At 42.8% G+C, this 22535-nt stretch overlaps 3 protein-coding genes across 3 annotated transcripts; all 3 read left to right on the forward strand.

Moving 5' to 3' along the window:
• The first annotated feature begins 889 nt into the window (after positions 1-889).
• Positions 890-1833, forward strand: LOC123602607 (olfactory receptor 4B1-like). Its single transcript, XM_045487061.1, has one exon. It carries the CDS (start codon positions 904-906, stop codon positions 1831-1833), a length of 930 nt encoding a protein of 309 aa, XP_045343017.1. The 5' UTR covers positions 890-903.
• A 9359-nt stretch (positions 1834-11192) lies between these two features.
• On the forward strand, positions 11193-12501 carry LOC123602608 (olfactory receptor 4X2-like). Its single transcript, XM_045487063.1, has one exon. The coding sequence runs from the start codon at positions 11193-11195 to the stop codon at positions 12120-12122; it is 930 nt and encodes a 309-aa protein (XP_045343019.1). The 3' UTR covers positions 12123-12501.
• Positions 12502-20941: 8440 nt separating this feature from the next.
• Positions 20942-21871, forward strand: LOC123602609 (olfactory receptor 4X1). Its single transcript, XM_045487064.1, has one exon. It carries the CDS (start codon positions 20942-20944, stop codon positions 21869-21871), a length of 930 nt encoding a protein of 309 aa, XP_045343020.1.
• The last annotated feature ends 664 nt before the right edge of the window (positions 21872-22535 follow it).

Here is a 22535-nt window from a genome sequence, read left to right on the forward strand (position 1 = left end):
TGATTTTCGACACACACGGCTCTGTTCCCATCTGTCTACATCACTGGCTGTTGTTTCTTTCTGTTGATTTAGGTCCTTGCTGTTTAGGTACACTTTTACTTTTTCAAAAGAGTATTTCTTGAAAATTTCAGGGATAAGGGGACATGCAAGGAGGATAAATTTTAGAGCAGAGAAACAAGATGTTCATACTATTTATCCCTTATTTCTCATGGTTCGTATGTGGTGAAAATATTCTGAATATGGCACCTTAATCTGAAGAATATTGTTTTGCATCATATGACATTGTTAGCATGAGTGTATTCTGTGATCCATACTTCTGCATAGTCTGAATAGATAGATGTAGGTGTGGAAAAGGTCCCCTGTTCCAGGGGATGACTCTTGTTATGATAGGTTGAAGACTGGTATAACTGAATGAAGAAAACTGTACTTGATCTTTTGGGAAGAGAAAAATTATCAGTGGGAAGATGTTTCCCAGGGCAGAGATGAAGGAAACAAGGAATTTGGGAGCACAAGCGTGTCACAGGGATCCCTAGAGAGCTTCACTGAAGATAGTAAAAGTGCATGCTATGAACCTGAATGGCCCCTCAAATTCACATCAACTGGTGGTGAACTCGAAAGAGCCCTGGCTGAAGTCTGAAAGCCAGAATTCACCACTTTCTGTGTGATTCTGGTTAAATAACCATCTCCCTGAGCCTTAATTTTCTATTATGCAATTGTTGTTAGGTTGCTAATATTTAATGCTGAGTGAGTACATGTGGGCTAAATGAATGGATTGGTGATTAGTGTATTGTAAAGTAGTTTACACTGTCTAACGTGCTATAAATGAGGAGAATTGGTTACCATCTATGTTTGTTTTATTGCAGGTCTCTCATTACCTGTGCCCAGAACACCTGATTAGATTCCATGGCGAGTACAAATAACGTGACCGAGTTAATTATCGTCGGTCTTTTCCAGGATCCAGAGGTGCAGAGAGGGTGCTTTGTGGTGTTTCTTCTGGTGTACCTGGCCACAGTGGTGGGCAATGGTCTCATTGTTCTGACAGTCAATGTCAGTAAGAGTCTGCGTTCCCCCATGTACTTCTTCCTTAGCTACTTGTCCCTGGTGGAGATCACTTACTCCTCCACTGTTGTCCCTAAATTCATGACAGACTTACTTGCCAAGATTAAAACCATCTCCCTGGAGGGCTGTGTGGCTCAGATATTCTTCTTCCACTTCTTTGGAGTTACTGAGATCTTCCTGCTGACGGTAATGGCCTATGACCGCTACGTGGCCATTTGCAAACCCCTTCACTACACAACTATCATGAGCCGGTCTGTGTGTCGCCTTCTGGTGGCTGGATCCTGGCTCGGGGGCTTTTTTCATTCCATGGTCCAGATTATTATCACTCTCCAGTTGTCTTTCTGTGGTCCCAATGTGATTGACCACTACTTCTGTGACCTCCATCCGTTATTCAAGCTTTCCTGCACTGACACTTCTGTGGAGGGGGTTATTGTGTTGGCCAACAGTGGATTATTTTCTATCTTCTCCTTCCTCCTCCTGGTGTCCTCCTATATTGTCATCCTGTACAACCTGAGGAACCATTCTGCAGAGGGGAGGCGCAAAGCCCTCTCCACCTGTGCCTCTCACATCACAGTGGTCCTCTTGTTCTTTGGACCTGCCATCTTCCTCTACATGCGGCCTCCCTCTACTTTCACTGAGGACAAACTGGTGGCCGTGTTCTACACAGTTGTCACCCCCATGCTGAACCCCATCATCTACACACTCAGGAATGCAGAGGTGAAAAATGCCATGAGGAAGCTGTGGGGGAAGAGAATGAATTCAGGGAGGGACTAAAAATGAAAACATGAAAAAATTATCATGTCTAGGGGGTGACCAAATATGCATTCTGATTTCAGTCAAGTCTGAGGGATTGAGGAAAAGTTAACCTGTTTGTCTATATATACATATATAGATTTATATATTTATATTTTGTATTTAGATGAGCCCCTTATATTCCATTGCAGTAATCACAGCTGCACAAATTCATTGCTGTCTGTAGTTTGGAGAATGTTTTGGAGAAGAGCTTCATCTCTTCTCTTCTTCTGTTGCCCATTGTTGGAAGCACCACAGCCTTCAGGGAGGGATTACCTAGACTGTGAATTCCCACCCTGTTGTTTTCTACCAGTGCAACCTTGGGTTCATTCACTTTGCCTCTTGGTGTTAGCATGCTGTGGGGTGTGGAAAGTCTGTGGCACTTGGACACAGAAGTTTATGTTTTGCTTTGTCCTTCTCTGATAGTGTTGTGAGATCTTGCGGGAGTCCCACGGAGGCTTTTATACTTCATTTGGTACCCCTGCTTTATTTACCTGATTCTAATGCCTGAAATTCCTCATTATGAGCCTTATTTCACAGGAATAAGATATTTTTAGAATGGAAATGTCTCTTGGATGTGAAATACAGTGAAGGTATTGTTAACCATTAATTTAGACAATTTTAGAGGACCTTTTTCTTTCTAGACAGTTGCTGTCTGGGCACTGGGGTGTTGCTTAAGCCAGATACAGCTCATTGCCTGTTTTTGTATGGCCTAAAAACCAACGTGGTTTTTATACTTAAAAAAAAATCAAAGTCGAAAAATATTTGTTGATATATGAATATTATAGGAATATAAGGTTTTAGTGTTCATAAATAGGTTACTGGGCTATGGTCATGCCAATTACTTTTTCTCTATGGTAGCCTTTGTGATATAGTAGCATGGTTGAGTGGTTGTCATGGAGACTGTATGGTCTGCAAGGCCTAAAATATGTCACTCTTTTCAGGAAAAGTTTGGCAACCCCTGACTTAAATCATATAACATGTATTGCTTACTCGACAAAAAGTTTGGGGGCCAGCAATTCTAGGGTTGTTTTCTTAATTCTGTGATGCCAGAGCACCTGGTTTGTGTGTCTTGAATTCTCTTGGCTGCCCCCCTGCCCCCTGGCAGCAGGACGGCTACAGCACATCTAGGTATTATATGCTAATGTGAGGGGAAGGAGGGGCTCTCATTTTATTTGGGAAATATTTCCAGAGACCCCTCAGAACAATTCTTACATATTTTTTTATTGGCTAGAACGGAAAATTGTCTTATTTCTTACCGCGTGTCCATGCCTAGATGCGAGGGAGGCTGGGAGAGTGAATGGTGGTAAAGAGGAATGGGATTATGTTACCAGTTTAGATTAGACACTGTGTTTCTCCTGGGCTGGGCATATCGGTGCTTGAACAAGGTCAGTGTTGTCATTAGGAAGAGATGTCTGCCATGGGGAGTGTTGGTAGATGTGATATCTGGGAGGGTAGTGCCCCTGGACATAGTGGATGGATTTGAATTGGTGCCAGAGTGACTGACCAAAATCCAGCTCAATCACTTGGTGGCTCAGCCTCAGGCACGTGACCAAAACTCTTGATCCAGGGTCCTTGGCATGCACGCGTGGGTCAAGCGCAAGAAACCTTTTCCATAATGTAACAGTTTTCCTGTGAATGCATCTGCTTTAATTTCCCTCTAGGGAATGAAGGAATGAAGCCCTGGGCTGAGTGCCTGAGGGTTGTGAATAGAAGCCAAACGATCCTACTATAGGTCAAAATAAATTCTATCATTTAAGGTCTGTATATCCTGAGATGAGTATTCCTAGTAAATAAATCGTATTTTTATGCATGGAAGAGACATTTGATAGCATATGGAGATTTGAGTGTTTGGGATACATAGTGAGGTACTAAAAACATTTTTAAATCTAACATCTTGCATTATTCTTTTTCTTCCAATTACATATCTCTGCAAGGCTGAATTTTCTCCATATGTTTCAACAAAGACAACATACCCAGCAGATTGAATACACAAGCCAATGTGAGAATTCAGCTGTATCTCTTAAGCCAAATATTAAGGGTATTTGCAAAAACTCAAACAATGCCATTTTGCATTAATTATTACCATTTGCATTAATTATTTTGTCATAATTATTTTCCACAAAAGACATTATGTGATTGTAAGCAGAAAGAAAGAAAGAAAAAGAAAGAAAGAAAAAGAAAGAAAAACCAGACCACCTGCAGGTCTTGATGGCAAGGATGAGTCTCGTTTGCATATATAGCTCTACATGCAGAGTTCTGGGCCAATTCACTGCAAATAAAGTCACCAAGCAGCAAGTTGCTAAAAATTCGCTACTTCACTAATTGGCAATTTGCTAATTCCCCAAGCATAAATTTGCTAACACTGAACTTCTGATTAATCGGACATATATATCGATTAAGCCTTTATAAAATTCATGGCACTTATGTTTTGCTGCAGCCTGTGATGAGCAATATATTTGGGGGAAATTTTTGTGTGTGTTGAATTTCAGCTTTTTTGGAAATAATAAATATCAAGAATTTTATGTATCTTTGTTTCTCTCTTCCAACTAACTGAGTTTTCAGTCTGGTCAACTGCCTTTGCTACATGTCTTCATTTTCGGTTTACCTTCTTGAGAAAGGGACACAGGTACAGGGAGCAGATGAGGGGATGTTTTCACATGTGTTAGCCAAGCCTTCCTGTTTCAGGTTGAGTTATTCACCCTAGTGTTTTACTCCTTCTTGTGTCTATGCCCTTTTCCATGTAATCTTGAAGTTCTTTCCACTACATGTGGAATGTACTTTTCTATCCCTTGACTTTGGCCTCAACCGTATGACTTGCTCTGGCTGATGGAATATGAATGGACACGACAGCTTGCTGGTTAGAGCCTAAAACTTAAGGGGCCTCATGTGTCTCTTGCCTCTTGTGTCCCTTTCGCCATCATGAGATGATGTCCCTATCACCTGGGCTGTAGAATGACACACGTGGAGCAGAACTTCATCTGCCCCCCCCGAATTGCAGCCTGACACAGAGCTGCCCAGCCAGCCTGCAGACACACTGCACTGATGTGGGAATGAATCCTCACTGTTGCACACCTACTGAGGGTTTGTGTTTATTCCGTTTCAGCAGAAACTCACTAGAGTTGAATGGCAAATACACATATCAAAGAAGAGCACAAAAGTCATGCTTACGGCACATTCTTTGTTTTCTTGAGAATGCGCATGGACACGTCCTTCCCTGCTGCCTTGGAGGTTTTACTCTTGATTTGAACTATTTGGAAATAGTGTCTGCAAATTTTTGCCAGTTTGGCATAACTCTATTTCTCAACTTCTGTTTTATGGATTTGTTGATCTAGATTCATTGAATGTTGATTTTCTGTGTGTTTTACAATTCAGATTTTCCAAGGCTGCTGCTTTTTTTTTTTTTAAAGTTTATTTATTTATTTTGGGAGAGAGAGAGAGAAAGAGGCATGAGCTGGGAGGGACAGAGAGAGAGAGAGGGAGACAGAATCCTAGGCAGGCACTACTGACAGTACGGAGCCTGACTTGGGACCATAAAATCATGACCTGAACTGAAATCAGGAGTCAGGAGCTTAACTGACTGAGCCACCCAGGCGCCTCCAGATTTTCCAAAGCTTCATTGATAGTAAATGCAGTAGAGTAGATCAGAGGTGAAGCATGTGTTTGATAAATTAGTAGTTCAGTGAATTGGTCATTTGCCTAATACCTAAATCTTTGAATTGGTTAATTATCTGAATTAGCTGTTGGTAATTCAGTTAGTGGCAAACTTCTAGATGCTGAAAGATTTTAGAATTACTCTGCTTTAGTACCTAGTGTGATGAATGAAGAGGATAGGCACTCAATAACTACTGAGTGGATAAAAGATGTCAAAGTTGTGTCAACACTATCTATCTTTATTGTTTTGGAAAGGCTTGAACTAGATGTGAGATGATTTGGAGCCAGAGAAGCTCTGTCTTGTGAATTACTTTTAGTTGCAGTATAGAAGGGATGTTAATCTATTACCTTGCAATGAAAATATAACAACTTTTCAAATGCATGAAAATACCCTAGAGCCATATTTAGGATTATTATAGAGCAATTGATATATTTTATATCTGCATGACATCTTGTGTATAATTCACAGCCCTTACATATCAATTATTTCATCAGAGTCTCTTAGTAATCCTGTGAGGTCAATGAAATCTGAATCATTCCCAGTGTACATTTTTGGAGTTTGAAACATCATTTGGATTAGGATTTATCTGCTAGGAACAGAATCTGAAACAAGGTAGAAGTCAAGAGGTAGACAATTCAGGATGGAAATGGTCTCTCTTGTTTCTCCATCCTTGAGTCATCTCGCGACCCAAGACGGCGCTGTAGATGCAGCCATAATGACAGCATTCCTGGCATCAGGAAAGAGAAAGGGACAACATAAGTGCATCATGTCCCCTTTGTTAAAGTTGCAGGGGCACCAACTGGGTGGCTCAGTTGGTTAAGCAGCTGACTTCGGCTGAGGTCATGGTTTTCACGGTTCATAGACTCGAGCCCTGCATCTGGCTCTGTGCTGACAGCTTGGATCCTGGAGCCTGCTTCAGATTCTGTGTCTCCCTCTTCTCTCTGCCCCTCCCCAGCTCATACTCCATCTGTCTCTCTCTCTCAAAAATAAATAAACATTAAAAAAAATGAAGTTGCAAGGGAGGCTGGGTAATGTAATTTTTCATTCCACCTGGGTATGTGCCCAGATAAAAATTCAGAGTTTGTAAAACTATAGAAAGAAGAAAGAGAAAACAAATGTTGTGGGACACCAGCAATCTCTGCTTCTGAATAAATCAGGCACAAAACTTGAGCACAAACTCAAGTATACTGACACTGGGATCAGATGTTCCTTCCATTGTAGTTACCCATCCCAGCTAGTTTTTTTCTTTTTAATTGAGATATAACTTATATTCCGTGGAATGCTCAGACCTTAAGTGTACAACCCAATGAATTTTGATAGATTTATATAACTGTGTAACCTAAGTCCTAACCAAGGTGTAGAGTATTTCCATTACCCCAGAAGCTTCTTTCATGACCCCTTCCAAGCAATCTCCACTTCCCATAAGCAACTGCTGATCTAATTTCTATCATCATGGAAGTTTAGCCCCTTCTTAAACTCAGAAAGCAGAATCATAAAGCACGTACTCTACTGTGTCTGGTTTCTTTTCACTCAACATAATGTTTTTAAATAGTCATTGTGTTGTGGGTTACAGTAGTTTGTTCTTTTTGTTTGGTGAATAGTATTCCACTGTATACATATACTACAACAGAACAAAATGTATTCCCCTGTTGGCGGACATTTGATTTGATTTCTGCTTTTGGCCATTGTGAATAAAAGCTGCTATAAACATTCTTTGACATTCCCATTTTTATAAAAGCATAAACCAATAGAGCCATGTATTTATTTTTCTTGTAAAATACCTTTTTGGAAGAAGGACTATATATATATTCCTAATTCTGAATAAATCTGTACATCATTTATAATGGTCGGGTTTGATTAGAACTGGAGAGGTGAGGGATTAACCCATAGACAATGGGCGAATCTTTATCAGGTTATGAAATGAAATGAACCCCTTACAACAAATGCAATTTAGGTGAACAAACAGTTTTATACCACAAACATTTTTTTTTTTTTTCAACGTTTATTCATTTTTGGGACAGAGAGAGACAGAGCATGAACGGGGGAGGGTCAGAGAGAGGGAGACACAGAATCGGAAGCAGGCTCCAGGCTCTGAGCTGCCAGCACAGAGCCCGACGCGGGGCTCGAACTCACGGACCGCGAGATCGTGACCTGGCTGAAGTCGGACGCCCAACCGACTGCGCCACCCAGGCGCCCCATACCACAAACATTTTTAACAAATGTGTTTCTTATAACAAATATTCATAGATCACATTAAAAAATTATCTCCCTTAGATTTTTTAAACTGAATATTTCAATATGGAATATATTTTTTCTGATAAAGACTTTCACAGAAAGTCAACTTCATGATGACCCATGAGAGAATAAATACACGTTTTACTTCAATATTTGGAGCTTCATGTAATTGTTTCCTATTAGAGCCCCATTTGGAGTAAATACCTAGTGAAAATTAGGTAAATTTATTTTTTTTACATTTCCTATTGATTCCAAAGTTATGCTACCAACAAGGAAGTCTGAGGTTTTATTATCCAAGTCCTGCTTCCCATGGGGTTGTCTGCCTGATTGGGAAGGGGAAAGGTATAGCTCTTTGGGAGCAGCCTTCTCTCACTTGATCATGATGACTTCCCCTCTGGTATCTCTCACACATGGTGACCTCAAGGCTGAGATGCCAGAATTCAAGAATACCTGGGAGGCAAGTTTACTTTACTCTTGTTTTAAATCGGGTGCAATTGAGACTCTGTGGCTTAGTCTCAGCATTTCCAAGTCTGAGACCAAAGGGTGAGCAGATCCTCTGTCTGGAGTCTCCTGTAAGATATGAGCTCTGGTTGGTAGCTGGGTCTTAATTCTTTCTGAATGGCTAACTGAGGAACCTGCAGGAACTGACTCTTCTCCGGACATTATTTAAATCTCTGTGTTCAGTACAAAAGGAGGAACCTTTGGTGAGAATAGCAGAGCCACAGAAGCGTTGGGGTGAGTTTTGTTTTGTGAGCATGTGCTTCTTTGCATGTCATGATTATAATTCCACTTTGGAAGCAAAGGGAATGTTACCATGAGGTGCATGGCATTTTATGAAGTGCTTTCATATTGGTCTGGTCTTTTCGTGAGGCAATCACAGTGCTAGGTATTGGGATTCAGAGATGGAGAGGCTGTGGTCTCGGCCCTTGGAGATCTTTATTCTTTAGATATTTTCTGAATACCTACAGAGTACCAAATACTGTGCTAAAAAGGAGAGAGGCTATGGAATATCTCTACCCACTGTTAATTCCAGTTTTTATTTTATTTTTTTATTTTATTTTTTAAGGGATATTTCATTTCTATCTTTATTTTTCTTTTTTTTTCAATATATGAAGTTTATTGTCAAATTGGTTTCCATACAACACCCAGTACTCATCCCAAAAGGTGCCCTCCTCAATACCCATCACCCACCCTCCCCTTCCTCCCACCCCCCATCAACCCTCAGTTTGTTCTCAGTTTTTAAGAGTCTCTTATGCTTTGGCTCTCTTCCACTCTAACCTCTTTTTTTTTTCTCCTTCCCCTCCCCCATGGGTTCCTGTTAAGTTTCTCAGGATTCACATAAGAGTGAAACCATATGGTATCTGTCTTTCTCTGTATGGCTTATTTCACTTAGCATAACACTCTCCAGTTCCATCCATGTTGCTACAAAGGGCCATATTTCATTCTTTCTCATTGCCACATAGTACTCCATTGTGTATATAAACCACAATTTCTTTATCCATTCATCAGTTGATGGACATTTAGGCTCTTTCCATAATTTGGCTATTGTTGAGAGTGCTGCTATAAACATTGGGGTACAAGTGCCCCTATGCATCAATACTCCTAATTCCAGTTTTTAAAAAGTACTCCCTACCCCCAGTGTGGGACTAAAACTCATGACCCCAAGATCAAGAGTCACACGCTGTACTGACTAAGACAGCCAGATGCCTCCCCCTCCGCTCCCCTGTATATTCACTGAATGCTATCTCATGGCAGGTGCTTCAGTTGGCACTGGAGATGGAGTGGTGAGTAAGATACAATCTGTGCCTCCAGGAAGTTCACAATTTACTGGGGGCAGATGGTCACATAAAACAATTACATTTTAGTGTGGAAAGTGCTGTAATTTGAAAATGTCCTGTGAGAAGAGGACCACTGATTGTGAATTTGGAAGATGGATTTCCTATCTCAGAAGAATTCAAGGCAACACAGAGGATGGGAACTTAAGTTCTCTTGGGATGGGCTGGGGGTGGGATCTATCTCTAAGTCAGGTAGTATCTTCATGCTACAGTTTAGACATTGGGTCTCTGAGGGGTTAAAGAACTCTATCATCTATCTATCTATCTATCTATCTATCTATCTATCTATCTATCTATCTATCATCTATTTATCCATCCCTCCATCCACCCATCCACCCACTTATTTTTAATAACCGTTTAGACATCACATAGATACCACCTGAAGAAACCTGATGTAAACTTACGAGTCTGGACTGATAGCAGTGCTTCCTTTCATAAATGGCTTCTTGGTAAAATACCCCAGCTAGGCTGAGAGTTTGGTGCTGGCCTCTTCTCTCTTTGTCTCTGAAGGCATAAACTCTATCAGTGATTTCCTTCTGGCTCATGGTGGTCCTTCACCAGCTGAGCCTACCCCACTTGCTAGAGGAAGGAAGCTTTGTGGCATGAGTGGATGTCATGTGACTCCTAATCTCAGAACCCCAGAACCTCACTGTATGAGGGGCCGTATTGATACACACAGATCTCAGCCACTTTGAACAAAGTCCAGCATGGATGAGGACAGTGTACAAATCAGTCAGTGCACAATCTTGCTGAAGCCCTGGGGTGTTGAAAGGCTGGAATTAGAGAAGGTTGTGTCAGAGCACGAGTAGACGCTGTGGGCAGAGGGTGTTTATACTTCTCTTGCTCCTGGGGGGGGGCATATGATAGGAGGTATCAGTGAAGAGAGGAGTTGTGTATGGGTTGAGCTGGACCTTTGGAAAGGGATGAGGTCACCAAGTGACCAAGTGTAGAAGGAGGGAAAGGAGGAGAAGCAGAAATAAGAATGCTGAGTGTCAAGAGGTATATTTTCTGAAGAGTCTGAAGGGTAAGTGGAGAGGTGAGAATCATGTTCTGCAAACCAAGGATGGAAAGGGGACAAGAGGAAGTGGTATAAAGAAAAACTGCAGGCAAAAGACAACTGAAATCATTCACAGGCCATAGAGAGACCTTTAAAACAGAGACAGCAACACTGTCCTTACTGCCACCATCATCTGAGGGGACATTCATCTCCTAATAGGTGCCCCCTCCTCTGGTCTCCTCCCATTAGTCCAACCTCAATATACAAAGGGATTTTACTCTCCAGCTGATGAACATTCCTGAAGATTTCCCGTTGTCTGCAGGATAAACCCCCAAGTGCACAACAGTCCTTCAGGAACTAGTGCTAGACTCTGTCTCCAGTTTTATTTTTTATATTCTGCCCTTTACTCCAGCCACACGTGGGTGGATTTTCATGACTTTGTACACTCTTCTTTTTTGGACTGTTCTTTCCTTCCGTACATAACTAACTAAAGTCTACTCATCTTTCAATATCCAGCTCACAGATTGGCAAGGGATTAATACGTAATCCATGCACTTAATGAGTCTTTTGTATCATTTCAGATCACCCCACACAAATTACTGCCTCCTGTGGCAACTTCATGGCTCGCATACACAATGTGACTGAATTCATTTTCCTAGGACTTTCTCCCAGCCGGGAGGTGCAGAAAGTTTGTTTTGTGCTATTTCTGCTTTTGTACACAGCAGTTGTGCTGGGGAATTCCCTCATTGTGCTCACTGTCATGACCAGCAGAAGTCTTGGTTCTCCCATGTACTTCTTCCTCAGCTGCCTGTCCTTTGTGGAGATCTGCTACTCCTCTACTACAGCCCCCAAACTCATCTCAGATTTGCTGGCTGAAAGGAAAGCAATATCACTGTGGGGCTGCATGACACAGCTTTTCTTTATGCACTTCTTCGGTGGTGCTGAGATCTTCCTGCTCACTGTGATGGCCTATGACCGCTATGTGGCCATCTGTAGGCCCCTCAACTACAGGACTATCATGAACCGGCAAGTGTGTGCTGTCCTGGTGGGAGTAGCATGGGCGGGGGGCTTTGTGCATTCCTTTGCCCAAATCCTCCTGCTCTTCCACTTGCCCTTCTGTGGCCCCAATGTGATTGACCACTATTTCTGTGACCTGCTTCCCCTGCTCAAACTTGCCTGCTCTGACACCTTCCTCGTCGGTCTGCTGATTGTTGCCAACGGGGGGACCTTGTCTGTGATCAGCTTTGGGATCATCTTAGCCTCCTATGTGGTCATTTTACTCCATCTGAGGACTCGAAGCTCTGAGGGGCGGAGTAAAGCCCTCTCCACCTGTGGGTCCCACATCACCGTGGTTACCTTATTCTTTGGGCCCTGCATCTTCATCTATATGAGGCCTTCCACCACCTTGTCTGTAGACAAGATGGTGGCCGTGTTCTACACTGTCATCACACCGCTCCTCAACCCTGTCATCTACTCCCTGAGAAATGCTCAAGTGAAGAAGGCCATGAAGAAACTGTGGATCAGGACAATGAAGCGAGATGAGAAATAGAGGCTGACTCTTGGTATTGATCCTTGGGTTTAGAATGATGCTGCGTCCAAACTGAAGGGGCAGAATGGGGTGAAGGAAAGGTCACAGCACTTGTTATTTCTGGAGTAATTCTAATGGTCTCATCTCCAAACACTGTATTCAAATGACCTGTGAGATAGTTCCTCTTATGGATATATCTATAACTTGATTGCCCATTTTCTGTTAGATGTTTAGATTGTTTCTAATTTTTTTATTGCTATAAATAACACTGTGTTAAGTATTCTTGAATGGAAATCTTTATACTTCTGAAATTCCGTTTGACTCACTTGCTATAATGAATTTACTGTGTTAAAAGGGATAATGACCTTGATGTATAGTGTTAAATTGATTCTTAGAAAGATTGTAGGGGCATCTGGGTGGCTCAGTTGGCTGAGTGTCCAACTCTTGATTTAAGCTCAGATCATGTTCTCACAGTTCGTGAGTCCCAGCCCTGCCTGGGGCTCTATGCAGTCAGTACAGAGTCTGCTTGGGATTCTCTCTCTCTCTCTCTCTCTCTCTGCCCCTATCCTGCTTGCGTGTGCTCTTTTTCACTCAAAATAAATAAACTTTAAAAGGGTTGCAATAACCTTTCTTGTGAAAGTACTCTTGACAAATTAAACACTGTCATTAAGCATTTTCTTGATGGCAAACAAGATTTTACATAGTCTCAAAGTATCTCCCCATAAGATACTTCTTAATTGCAAAAGACAAACATGACTCTACAGTCGAGAAAACTGGAAGACATTCCCTTAAACATTTACTCAAGTAAACATCATCAGTATTGAGACTGGAGAGGCACAGGATAACATTGCTGTGGTATTCTTGCCACAAATACACAATCTGAGTCTAACCATGACAAAATATCAGGCAAACCCCAACTGAAAAATATTCTGCAAAATTAACAGCCTGCATTCTTCAAAATATGAATAAGAGATTACAGAAATTTTCCAGATACAGACATAGGTAATTAGATGCAACCTGTGATCCTTGATGGGATTCTGTACTGGATGAAGGTCATTAGTGAGCACAAGCTGTGTTGAGGGGACGATAGAATTGTATCAGAGTTATTTCCTGATTCTGATAATTGTAGTGTGTTTATGTCAGACAATGTCCTTGGATTGGGGAATTATTTAGTAAGGTATCTAAAGGTAAGTGGGCATTATGTCATCAACTTTGAAACATTTCAGAAAAATTTGTTTGCCTACCTGTCTATCTAGTGAGAGAATGAATGGTAAAGAAAGTGTGGCAAAATGGTAATATTTGGGAAATTTGGATTAAGTGTATACAAGAGTTCTTCGTATTATTGCAACTTTTTTGTAAATCAAATTATTTTAAAATATAAAATTAAAATTCTTTGCAAATTAGATAGCTTATGTGTGTCTATGTGTGTGTGTGTGTGTGTGTGTGTGTAGGGACTTTTTAAATGATTTTTTTCATAAGTTTATTGTTTATTTTGAGAGAGAGAGAAAAAGAGAGAGTGCACAGGGGAAGGGCAGAGAGAGAGGGAGAGAGAGAATCTCAAGCACGCTCCACACTGTCAGCACAGAGCTCCCTTGGGGCTTGATCTCATGGAAACATGATTCTGACCTGAGCTGAAATCAAAAGTTGAACGCTTAACCACTTAACCGCTTAACCAGCTGAGCCATCCGGACACCCTTCCCTTAGCATTTTGAATATACCATTCCACTCTTCCCGGGCCTGGAAGGCTTCTGCTGAGAGAGTCAGTGATGGTCTTGGAGGTCTCTTGTGTGAGAGAATTTTTTTTCTCTTGCTGCTTTTAAAATTCTATCTTTGCTTTTAAACAGTTGCATTATAATGGTCTTGGAGAAGATCAATTTTGCATTGAAATTTTGGGGTGATCTGTTAGTTTCATGAAGTTGGATGTCCAAACAACTCCCCGGATTTGGGAAGTATGCAGCCATTATTTCTTTAAATAAGATTTGTGCCCTCTTGTCTCCTTCTTGGACTGCAGTCATTCTAGACTGTTTCTTTTAATGATATCCCACTGCTCATACAGGCTTTCTACACCCTTTTATTTATTTATTTATTTATTTATTTATTTATTTATTTATTTATTTTTTCTGTGTTCTCCTTTGGATAAATTCAGAAGTCCTTTTACTCATAGATTTCTTTCTTCTGATCAATCGATTCTGATGCCAGTGTTCTCTTGCATTTTGAACTCTTCACTTGGTTAGCTTGCCTGTGCTAATCATTTCACAATGTGTATTATATACCAGAACAGCATGTTGTACATCTTGAATACACACAATTTTTACTTGTCAACCCTACTTCAATAAAGCTGGAAAAATTAAACCAAATATTAGTTATCTGTATTACTATTCTAAGCAGATGATGTGTGCGTGTGTGTGTGTGCATGTGCATACCTGTGTGGTTGTGAGGCAAGGAGGTGTGATGTAAGGTAGGAAAGAAGTGCTCTCTCTGTACAACCTTTAGGCCAGCAGAAATGCACGCACAGGCCACTATTTATGTTTCTCCATTCTGTTCCACCAGCCTCTGGGACTCCCAGAAGTTCTTCACAGGTTCTGACTGTAAGCCAGATGTGAATGATATTGAGAGTTTTCAACATTATTTTCTTCTCCAGAGGTTTTTTGGTTTTTCGTTTTGTTTTGTTTTGTTTTGTTTTGTTTTTTAGTGAGAGGTTGAGAAAGGCTGAGCCCATGACAGTAGCCAATGCCATTTAGTATGCAAATAATAAATTAGGAAGTTACTGATGTATATGCAAAAGGATTTAACATAGGTTTCTTTTTAAAAAATTTTTTAAAAATGTTTATTTATTTTGGAGACAGAGCATGAGTGGGGGAGGGGCAGAGAGAGAGGGAGACACAGAATCCGAAGCAGGCTCCAGGCTCTGAGCTGTCAGCACAGAGCCTGACGCGGGGCTCGAACTCACAAACCGTGGGATCGGGACCTGAGCCCAAGTCGGTCGCTCAACCGACTGAGCCACCCAGGTGCCCCTTTAACATAGGTTTCTTAAAACAGTGATAATTCCTGGAGCTTTAGAAAGAGGAGTTTGAGTTTTTGTGGTGTTTCAGGTGGATTATGGTTAGGAGGAAGAAAATGTATGTGTACTGCTGATTCATAATTTGTCCCAAGCCAGAATTTGTTGGAGCAGCCTTACTACCCAGAGCAGAAACAGATGGGGCACATTTCCTACTTTGGTTTCCCACTACCTGTTCGTTTCTTAATGGGGCACCAGTGGCTGGTGACATATTCTGTTTGGGCAGGAAATGTTACGTGTAGACATTTGACCCAGATGGACAGTTTATTAGTTGTGTAATTTTGAACAATTCTCCTGGTCTTTCTGAGCCTCAGTTACCTAATCTGTTGAATGGCAATAGTAGCTACTATAGTAGAGTGTTTCTTTGACTATCTGAGGTGTTAGAAAGAAAGAAAGGTTGAAAGACACAATACTGCCCAACACAAGTGTGATGTGTTGTTCCTAGGAGACTAGCCTTAGCGGTTAGGGAGCTCTAGTCTTCCTGAAGCCCTTGAACATGAAAATCATATGCTGACAATTTGTGGTAAAACACTTAGGGCTTTAAGATTGAGCAGTTGGAAGACTCTTGTGCTAGGAGTCAGGAAGGAGCTGGGTTAGCCAGTCTACCAGTGCATGGGGCAACTGCACAATAATTTTTCCTCTTTGGCTGTCTTCCCACCTTTAAAGTGAATAATGTGGACAAGGTGATCTGCCAGGCCCTTCCATGTCTAGCATTCTCTGATCAGGTGACATGTTGGAGTATGTGTGAGAAGTGGTCCAGGTCCACTGGGTTAAAGTCTCCCTGGCATCATTGGTCCCATGAGGGGTGAGGTCAGAACAGGCCACCCAAGAGCCTCTTGAGAAAGTCTGTGGTGGGGTCAGAGGGCTATTGTTGATATTGAGTTCTTCTCTGCCACTTGCTTGAGGATGCACTTGCCACTTGCTAGAGGGAAACCTCTAGGGGGCAGGACAAGAGGGGGTTAATCATGTGGGGCAAGTAGACGTACCAACCTTATAATTGGATTAATTAGAGCTATGTTCCCTAACCTCTGAAGGAAGCAATTGGGACGTTGACTTTTGCTCTTCTCAGAAACTCCCCAGACAGGAGATGCTACAAAGTTCAGGGAATTCAATTCTCTGATGGAAGTCTACATCTCCTACACCTTAAATGCTCCCAGCACACATTTTCCCCAAACCTCATTCTAGTGGATTTTAGGGTGGACTGGCCCTGTTCCATTCCCCCTGTAGCTGTTTTAGTGAGAAAGTTATCAAGTGCTGGAGGTGGTGGCGTTGATGGCACCTGGTGAGTCCATAGGGGAAGATCAGAATTTAGTGGTGCCTCTATGTGTGGAACAGATTCAGAATCAGCTCATTCACTGAACCCTTACCACAGATGGGCAGACCCTCAGGCAGAGTCTTTCACACACACATCGGCACCATGCTGGTGTTACTCTGGCGTCCACACACTTTCACGTATGGGGAGGCTTTCTTAGATTTGCTCACTCAGCTGGTGGGCAGACCTTGGACATCACCCTGTTAAAGTCTTTCCTGCCTGCTTAAATGACAGGGTGAGAACATAACTCTCTAGCATGGCTGAGAGCAGGTGTTATAGTGATTCTCACCAGAGCTGCTGGTAACATGGCCAACGTGGAATGGTTTGCCAAGCTAGTTTTTAATTCACTACTGACTCATGCATTTTTGAGAAATTTTTTTGAAAAATTCGAGGGGCCTGGCTAAGACATTCTCACATCTGGTCTTCTCTTGTAGAAATGAAGGCATTAGCCCATTTGAGCCTGGATGGAGATTAGGCTATACAGAAGCCTACCTTTTCCTGAGGACCATCTTGAGTCAAGATTTCCAAGTTTTAGATCAATGAGTGCTAATATAAACCTTTTGTTTCTCTGATCAGTTTATCTATAGAGGTTGTTAGTGAAACAAATCTGTTTTCCTTGGGTGTCTTATGGATATGAATGTCTTCTGACTACAAAAGATTGAGAAGATAAAATTAAGAATCAAGACAACAAACAGTATTCAAGGTGGGTTCATTCACTTAATCTCTGTGAGGCAGGCTTTGGAATTATTTTCAAAAAGAGACCTTATTTTTTATACTAGATATTGCTACATATCCTGTAGCCTCTGTGCTGTTACAGGACACCCACAGTGATCCCTTCGTTTTGAAATAGATGTAGTAGCAGATCGAGGATTCAGGGATCAAATAAAAACTCATATTAACATCTGAGTTCCAAGCCCTGGACAAGGTGCAATATAGGTCATAAACCTATGGGTAATCTAATCCTTGGTGACAAAGTGCCGGAGCCAAGATCTCAAGTCACCAAGGCATGTCTGGCATGAGCTTCTTTCCCCGGCAGCCCAGTTTGGCCGACTCTGGAAACATCCTCTCCCGGCCTGGGCTTCTGAGCTCTGCTCAGGCTGTCTGCACAGAAATTACATCCCAGGAAGATGGAGAACTGAGTCGGACCACGTTATTGTTCATTTTCTCGCCGGTGTATCGTTTTAGATCTTGCTCCTCAGGTTTGCTCTGCTTGTGTTATGAACAGGAATCTCCTCTCTCTGTGTGACCCCCACTCCCATTCTGGAAGCCGGCCATGGGTGGGCAGCAGGGGAGGAGCTGGTGGGTGAGAGGAGAGTGATGCAGGTGTTGGGAGGAAGCCCTGGAGCCTGGTCTAGTCCAAGCTCCGCCCAAAGGGCCGTGTGATTCTGGGTCCAGATTCCTCTTCTGTGGAAGGAGGCTTCCATGAGCTTCCTTCCAAATCAAACAGCTGATGGTGGCTCAGTGAGGGAGCTAGCAGGAGAGGCCCGACTTGACGCCTCTGGTGAGGGCTATTGTTGGAGGAAAAGTGGGAGAAAAGGATGCTGGAAAAGGCTGGTCAGAGCAATATTATTTGTCAGAATCCACAGAAGGAGGAGTTCCATGGCAGAAAGGTATAATGAGAACTCATGAAGTAAGACAGATTTATTGTGGTTTATTGTGAAGATTTGAAAAATGTTCACTGAAGTTGCTTATTGGGGCCACTGTGTTCAGGCTTCTAAGTGCGTCACTATTTAGGATTTCTGAACCACAAAACTTGGAAATGTGCAGTTACTTGCTGTTTGAGAAGAACACATTTACCTTTTGGAGTCTCTTCCTTGGCCCTGCCAGTTAAAGAGTCAGAATTAAAGTCACCCCACAGGTGACACATCACTGCACTGTCAACGGTTTACTGGTCTGATGACCTCTTTGTGAAATTGTCTCTCAGATGTTTTCCATTTCTGCTCAGAGTTTTGAAAATGTTAATTTCCTTCTCTCTCTGCCATGGTAAAGACTTAGCATTTTTTAACTTTTTAGAGAATAATTTGATGGTTATCTTGCTCTGTTACCTTCAACAACTTTGGAAAGAAAAACACAACAATTTTTTTGAAAATCTGAAATCTAACGTGGTCTCTGCCAATCCTCTGAGAGGAACTCTCTGATATGCGAACTTGGGAACGGTTGTAGAATCAGAGAACAATTACCTTCAGATCTAATTCAGAGATTATTTGGCTCGTAATAGAGCCATTTTTACCATTGGGGTGAAGCACGCCCATCTATGGTTCTTGCTCTCTGCGTAAACATCTGAGTGTGAGTATTGGCACATGGCAGGTGGATCAGGTGGATACAGAGGAGCCTGTGGGGAAGAGAGGGAACGGCACAACAGTGAGAGGATAGTCTATGCCTATTTTATTGATAAGGAAGCAGGCTCAGAGAGGTTGAGTCGCTTGTCCAAGGCCACACAGCTCATATTTGAACTGAGGTCGGTACTTTGCAAAATGTAGCTGCTTCCACACTCTTACTCCTGAAGAGTGACTTATGTTGATTGCCTACCAAGGTTGTCATATCTATCTTGCCTTACCCTATAACACGGAATGGATTTTCTACAGTAAATGTCAGAGTTTCTCAGTTATTGCATATCTTGGGAAACTAACTGGGCTCCCTAGTGGGCATAACTCAGAAGCTAAGTTACAGGGGCGGGGAACAAAGTTGCCAAGCTTCAACCATTGCCCTTGGAGGTGGGTATGGAGAAGGGGAAATGTGAGAGTCACCTGAGTTTGTTTAATTAATTAATTAATAGTGGTAAAACATAAAATAAAAATTTACCACCGAAGCCACTTTTTAAGAATACAGTTCCATGGTCTTAAAGCACATTCACATTGTTGTGCCTCCATTGATCCAACCTGAAGCTCTGTACCCATTAACTCCACATCCCCTCCCCCTCCCCCTCCCCCTGGCCACCACCCTTCTACCTTCTGTGTCTATGAACTTACTACCCTAGGGACCTCGTATAAGTGGACGCACACAGCATTTCTCTTTTTTTGTGGGAAAAGAAAAAGAAGAAGCGTTACGCCTTTTTTGTGTCAGGTTTCGTATGCCACTTAGCACATTCGGTCCTGTTTCATTACGTAGGCCACTGTTTTGTAGGCTCGTTGTAAGATGCGTAAATCAGAACCCGGCCTGCTGCAAGTCTGCACAAGCAAAGGTGGGTGTCAGGGCCTGCCTTGTGAAGCGGGGGCCCTTCCTGTATCCCCATCGCCCGCTGCACTGACGAGGTGACAAGCATACTCAGTTATATTCTGACACTCTCACGCTATCCTCATTTGCTTTTGAACTTGAGAGCTCTTTCAACCCTCAAAACAGCACCGTGGAAAGATAGTATTATTTCTGGTTTTCAGACGAACATTACAGGCTCAGAGGGCTTTTTGTATGTGTTTAATGTCAGCTAGTAAGCAGCTGTGTTAGGATTGTACTCCTCTGACTCCAAGCTCTGTGTTCCTGTCACCTGGTCACAATGCCACAGCTGCTGTCCCACACGCGGAAGGCTGGCCTGGAGGGCTTGTTTCTCCCTGCGGGAATGACCGCTTCAGAGGCCATGACCGTGGATCGTCTGTGTCTGATCCCCCTCTGTCAGTCTTCAGAGCTCTCTGCAGTGTGTCGGGCTCTTTCTAACATGCCTTCGCTTGGAGAGACAGTCCTGGTACCCACCTCAGCATCTTTCCCTGTGTGGACTCGCTGTGCTCTGAGACCCTGAGTTAGCAAGCTGGGATGATAGGCTGTTAGGAAGCGGGATTTAAGAGACTTTTGAATTGTTTCTTAGCCAGTGGCCCCAGGACTATTGAGGCAGTCTGCATGTGACACCTTGCAGACACCTCCCTTCTTTATCTCTCCCTTTATGGATGGTGGCTGAAGTTGGTGACTGTCCTTCCCCCTTTCGACTTCTTAAAAATGCCTCTTGGGGAGCCTGGTTAGTTCCACAGGTTGTGGTATCATGGAGGTTGAGAAGGTCTACTGCTCCCTGCAAAAAATTGGTTCCACATGAGGGTGTTAAGACTCGAGACAAATCTGAAATGTAAATCCTACAACGAGTATAAAGCTCACTTCAGGAGCATAAGACGTAGTGGAAGCTTAGTCTTGGAGGAATCAGATCTCAGGTCAGATACGAGCTGTGAGGCCTTCAAGTAGTGACTGAATCTCCGAGGCTCAATTTTCTTAGATATAAAATATCTTCTCATTTTTGTTGTGAGGATTCACTGATTAACATATGTGCCTGCTTTAGAGAAAAACACTTCCAGGCAGTGTTATTACAAAGTCCTATTTGGGGGCCGGTAGCAAACATTTGATGATGTTTTGTCCACTTGTCTTAAGGAGAACATGTTTCGGAGAAGCCCAAAGAGGAGAATGACAATTGTCCTCAAGGCCTGAGGAGGATGTTTCTAATCGTTGAAGGAGAGTTCTTTGATTTCTTGACTCCAGTCTGCTAGGCTTTAAAACATGGCAACTACGAACAATGTGACTGAACTCATTCTCTTGGGGTTTTCCCCCAATCAGGATGTGCAGAAGACCATTTCTGTGATGTTTCTCCTCATGTACACGGCCATTGTGCTGGGTAACGGCCTCATTGTGGTGACAATCATGGGCAACAAAGGGCTCACCTCCCCCATGTATTTCTTCCTCGGCTACTTGTCCTTTGTGGAGATCTGTTACTGCTCTGTCACAGCCCCCAAGCTCATCCTTGACTCTTTTATTGAAAGGAAAATCATTTCCCTCAAAGGCTGCATCACACAGATCTTTTTCCTCCATTTCTTTGGTGGCACTGAGATCTTTCTCCTGACAGTGATGGCCTATGACCGCTATGTGGCCATCTGCAAGCCCCTGCACTACACTGTCATCATGAACCGGCGTGCTTGTGGCCTCCTGGTGGGGGCAGCATGGGGTGGGGGCTTGCTGCATTCTGTCGGGCAAACATTCCTTATTTCCCAGCTGCCCTTCTGTGGCCCCAAGGTCCTTGACCACTACTTCTGTGATGTCCACCCTGTGCTGAAGCTGGCCTGCTCAGACACCTTCCTCATTGGTGTGCTAATCATCGCCAATGGCGGCTCCATTTCAGTGATCAGCTTCACGGTACTGCTTGCTTCCTACGTGGTCATCCTGCACGCCCTGAGCACCCAGACCTCAGAAGGTCGGCGCAAAGCTCTGTCCACCTGTGCCTCTCATGTTGCAGTTGTGGGCCTGTTCTTCATACCCTGTTCCTTTGTCTACATGAGGCCCTGTGTCACCCTCCCTGCAGACAAGATAGTCGCTGTGTTTTACACAGTGGTCACACCTCTCTTAAACCCCATCATTTACTCCTTCAGGAATGCTGAAGTGAAAAACGCCATGAGGAGACTGATAGGGAGGAAAGTGATCTGGGAAGAGAAATAGATGACTTAGTTAGGGAAAATAAAGAGGAGCAAGGGATGGGAAGTCGGGGCAGATCTCACTTTGCCTCTACCTTTAATTGATGGGCTAACCTTGGGCCTATCACCTTTTTCTTTAAATTTCAATTTCCTCATCTTTATGGGATTGGACAGGATTGAAGGAGGCTCTAGAATGAGGTCTAGCAGGGGTCTTCTAATGCTGCACTTCCACATTTCACAGTGACCTTGAGGCCGCTTGGCTGGTTTTGAGAGAATGAACCCTTCCAGAAAACCGGGGTGTTTCTGGGAATAATGAGGGGGTTGATGGAAGAGGAGGAAGGCTTCCTTGGGGATTAGTGGCCATGTGGCTTTTGTGTTGGAGGAGTCTGAACCTTTGGATTTGGAGAGGAGGAAGGTAGGCAGAGAAATAGAAGTCACTCAAGTGCTTAGAAATTCTGTTAACTCAATAAACTAAAATTTGCCCAGTGGGCTCTGGTCAGGCCAGCTGACCTAGAAGGGTCTAGTCCACAGAGCAGAAGGCATTTTGACTCTTGCCAGCAGACTCATATGAACTCACATTAGCATTAGACTCATGTTTTCGAAGAATCAAGTGGAACCACAGGAGATTTTAAGTGACTTGAAAGCCCTAGACAGTGATACCTAATTGTAGGCACAAGCTTTATTTTTCA

The sequence above is a fragment of the Leopardus geoffroyi genome, chromosome D1, assembly GCF_018350155.1.
Source record: "Leopardus geoffroyi isolate Oge1 chromosome D1, O.geoffroyi_Oge1_pat1.0, whole genome shotgun sequence".
In the NCBI taxonomy this organism is placed as follows: domain Eukaryota; kingdom Metazoa; phylum Chordata; class Mammalia; order Carnivora; family Felidae; genus Leopardus; species Leopardus geoffroyi.

Bases quoted from the DNA above. Each gene is read 5' to 3' on its own strand.
- LOC123602607 (XM_045487061.1), top strand. From the start codon at position 904: ATGGCGAGTACAAATAACGTGACCGAGTTAATTATCGTCGGTCTTTTC.
- LOC123602608 (XM_045487063.1), top strand. From the start codon at position 11,193: ATGGCTCGCATACACAATGTGACTGAATTCATTTTCCTAGGACTTTCT.
- LOC123602609 (XM_045487064.1), top strand. From the start codon at position 20,942: ATGGCAACTACGAACAATGTGACTGAACTCATTCTCTTGGGGTTTTCC.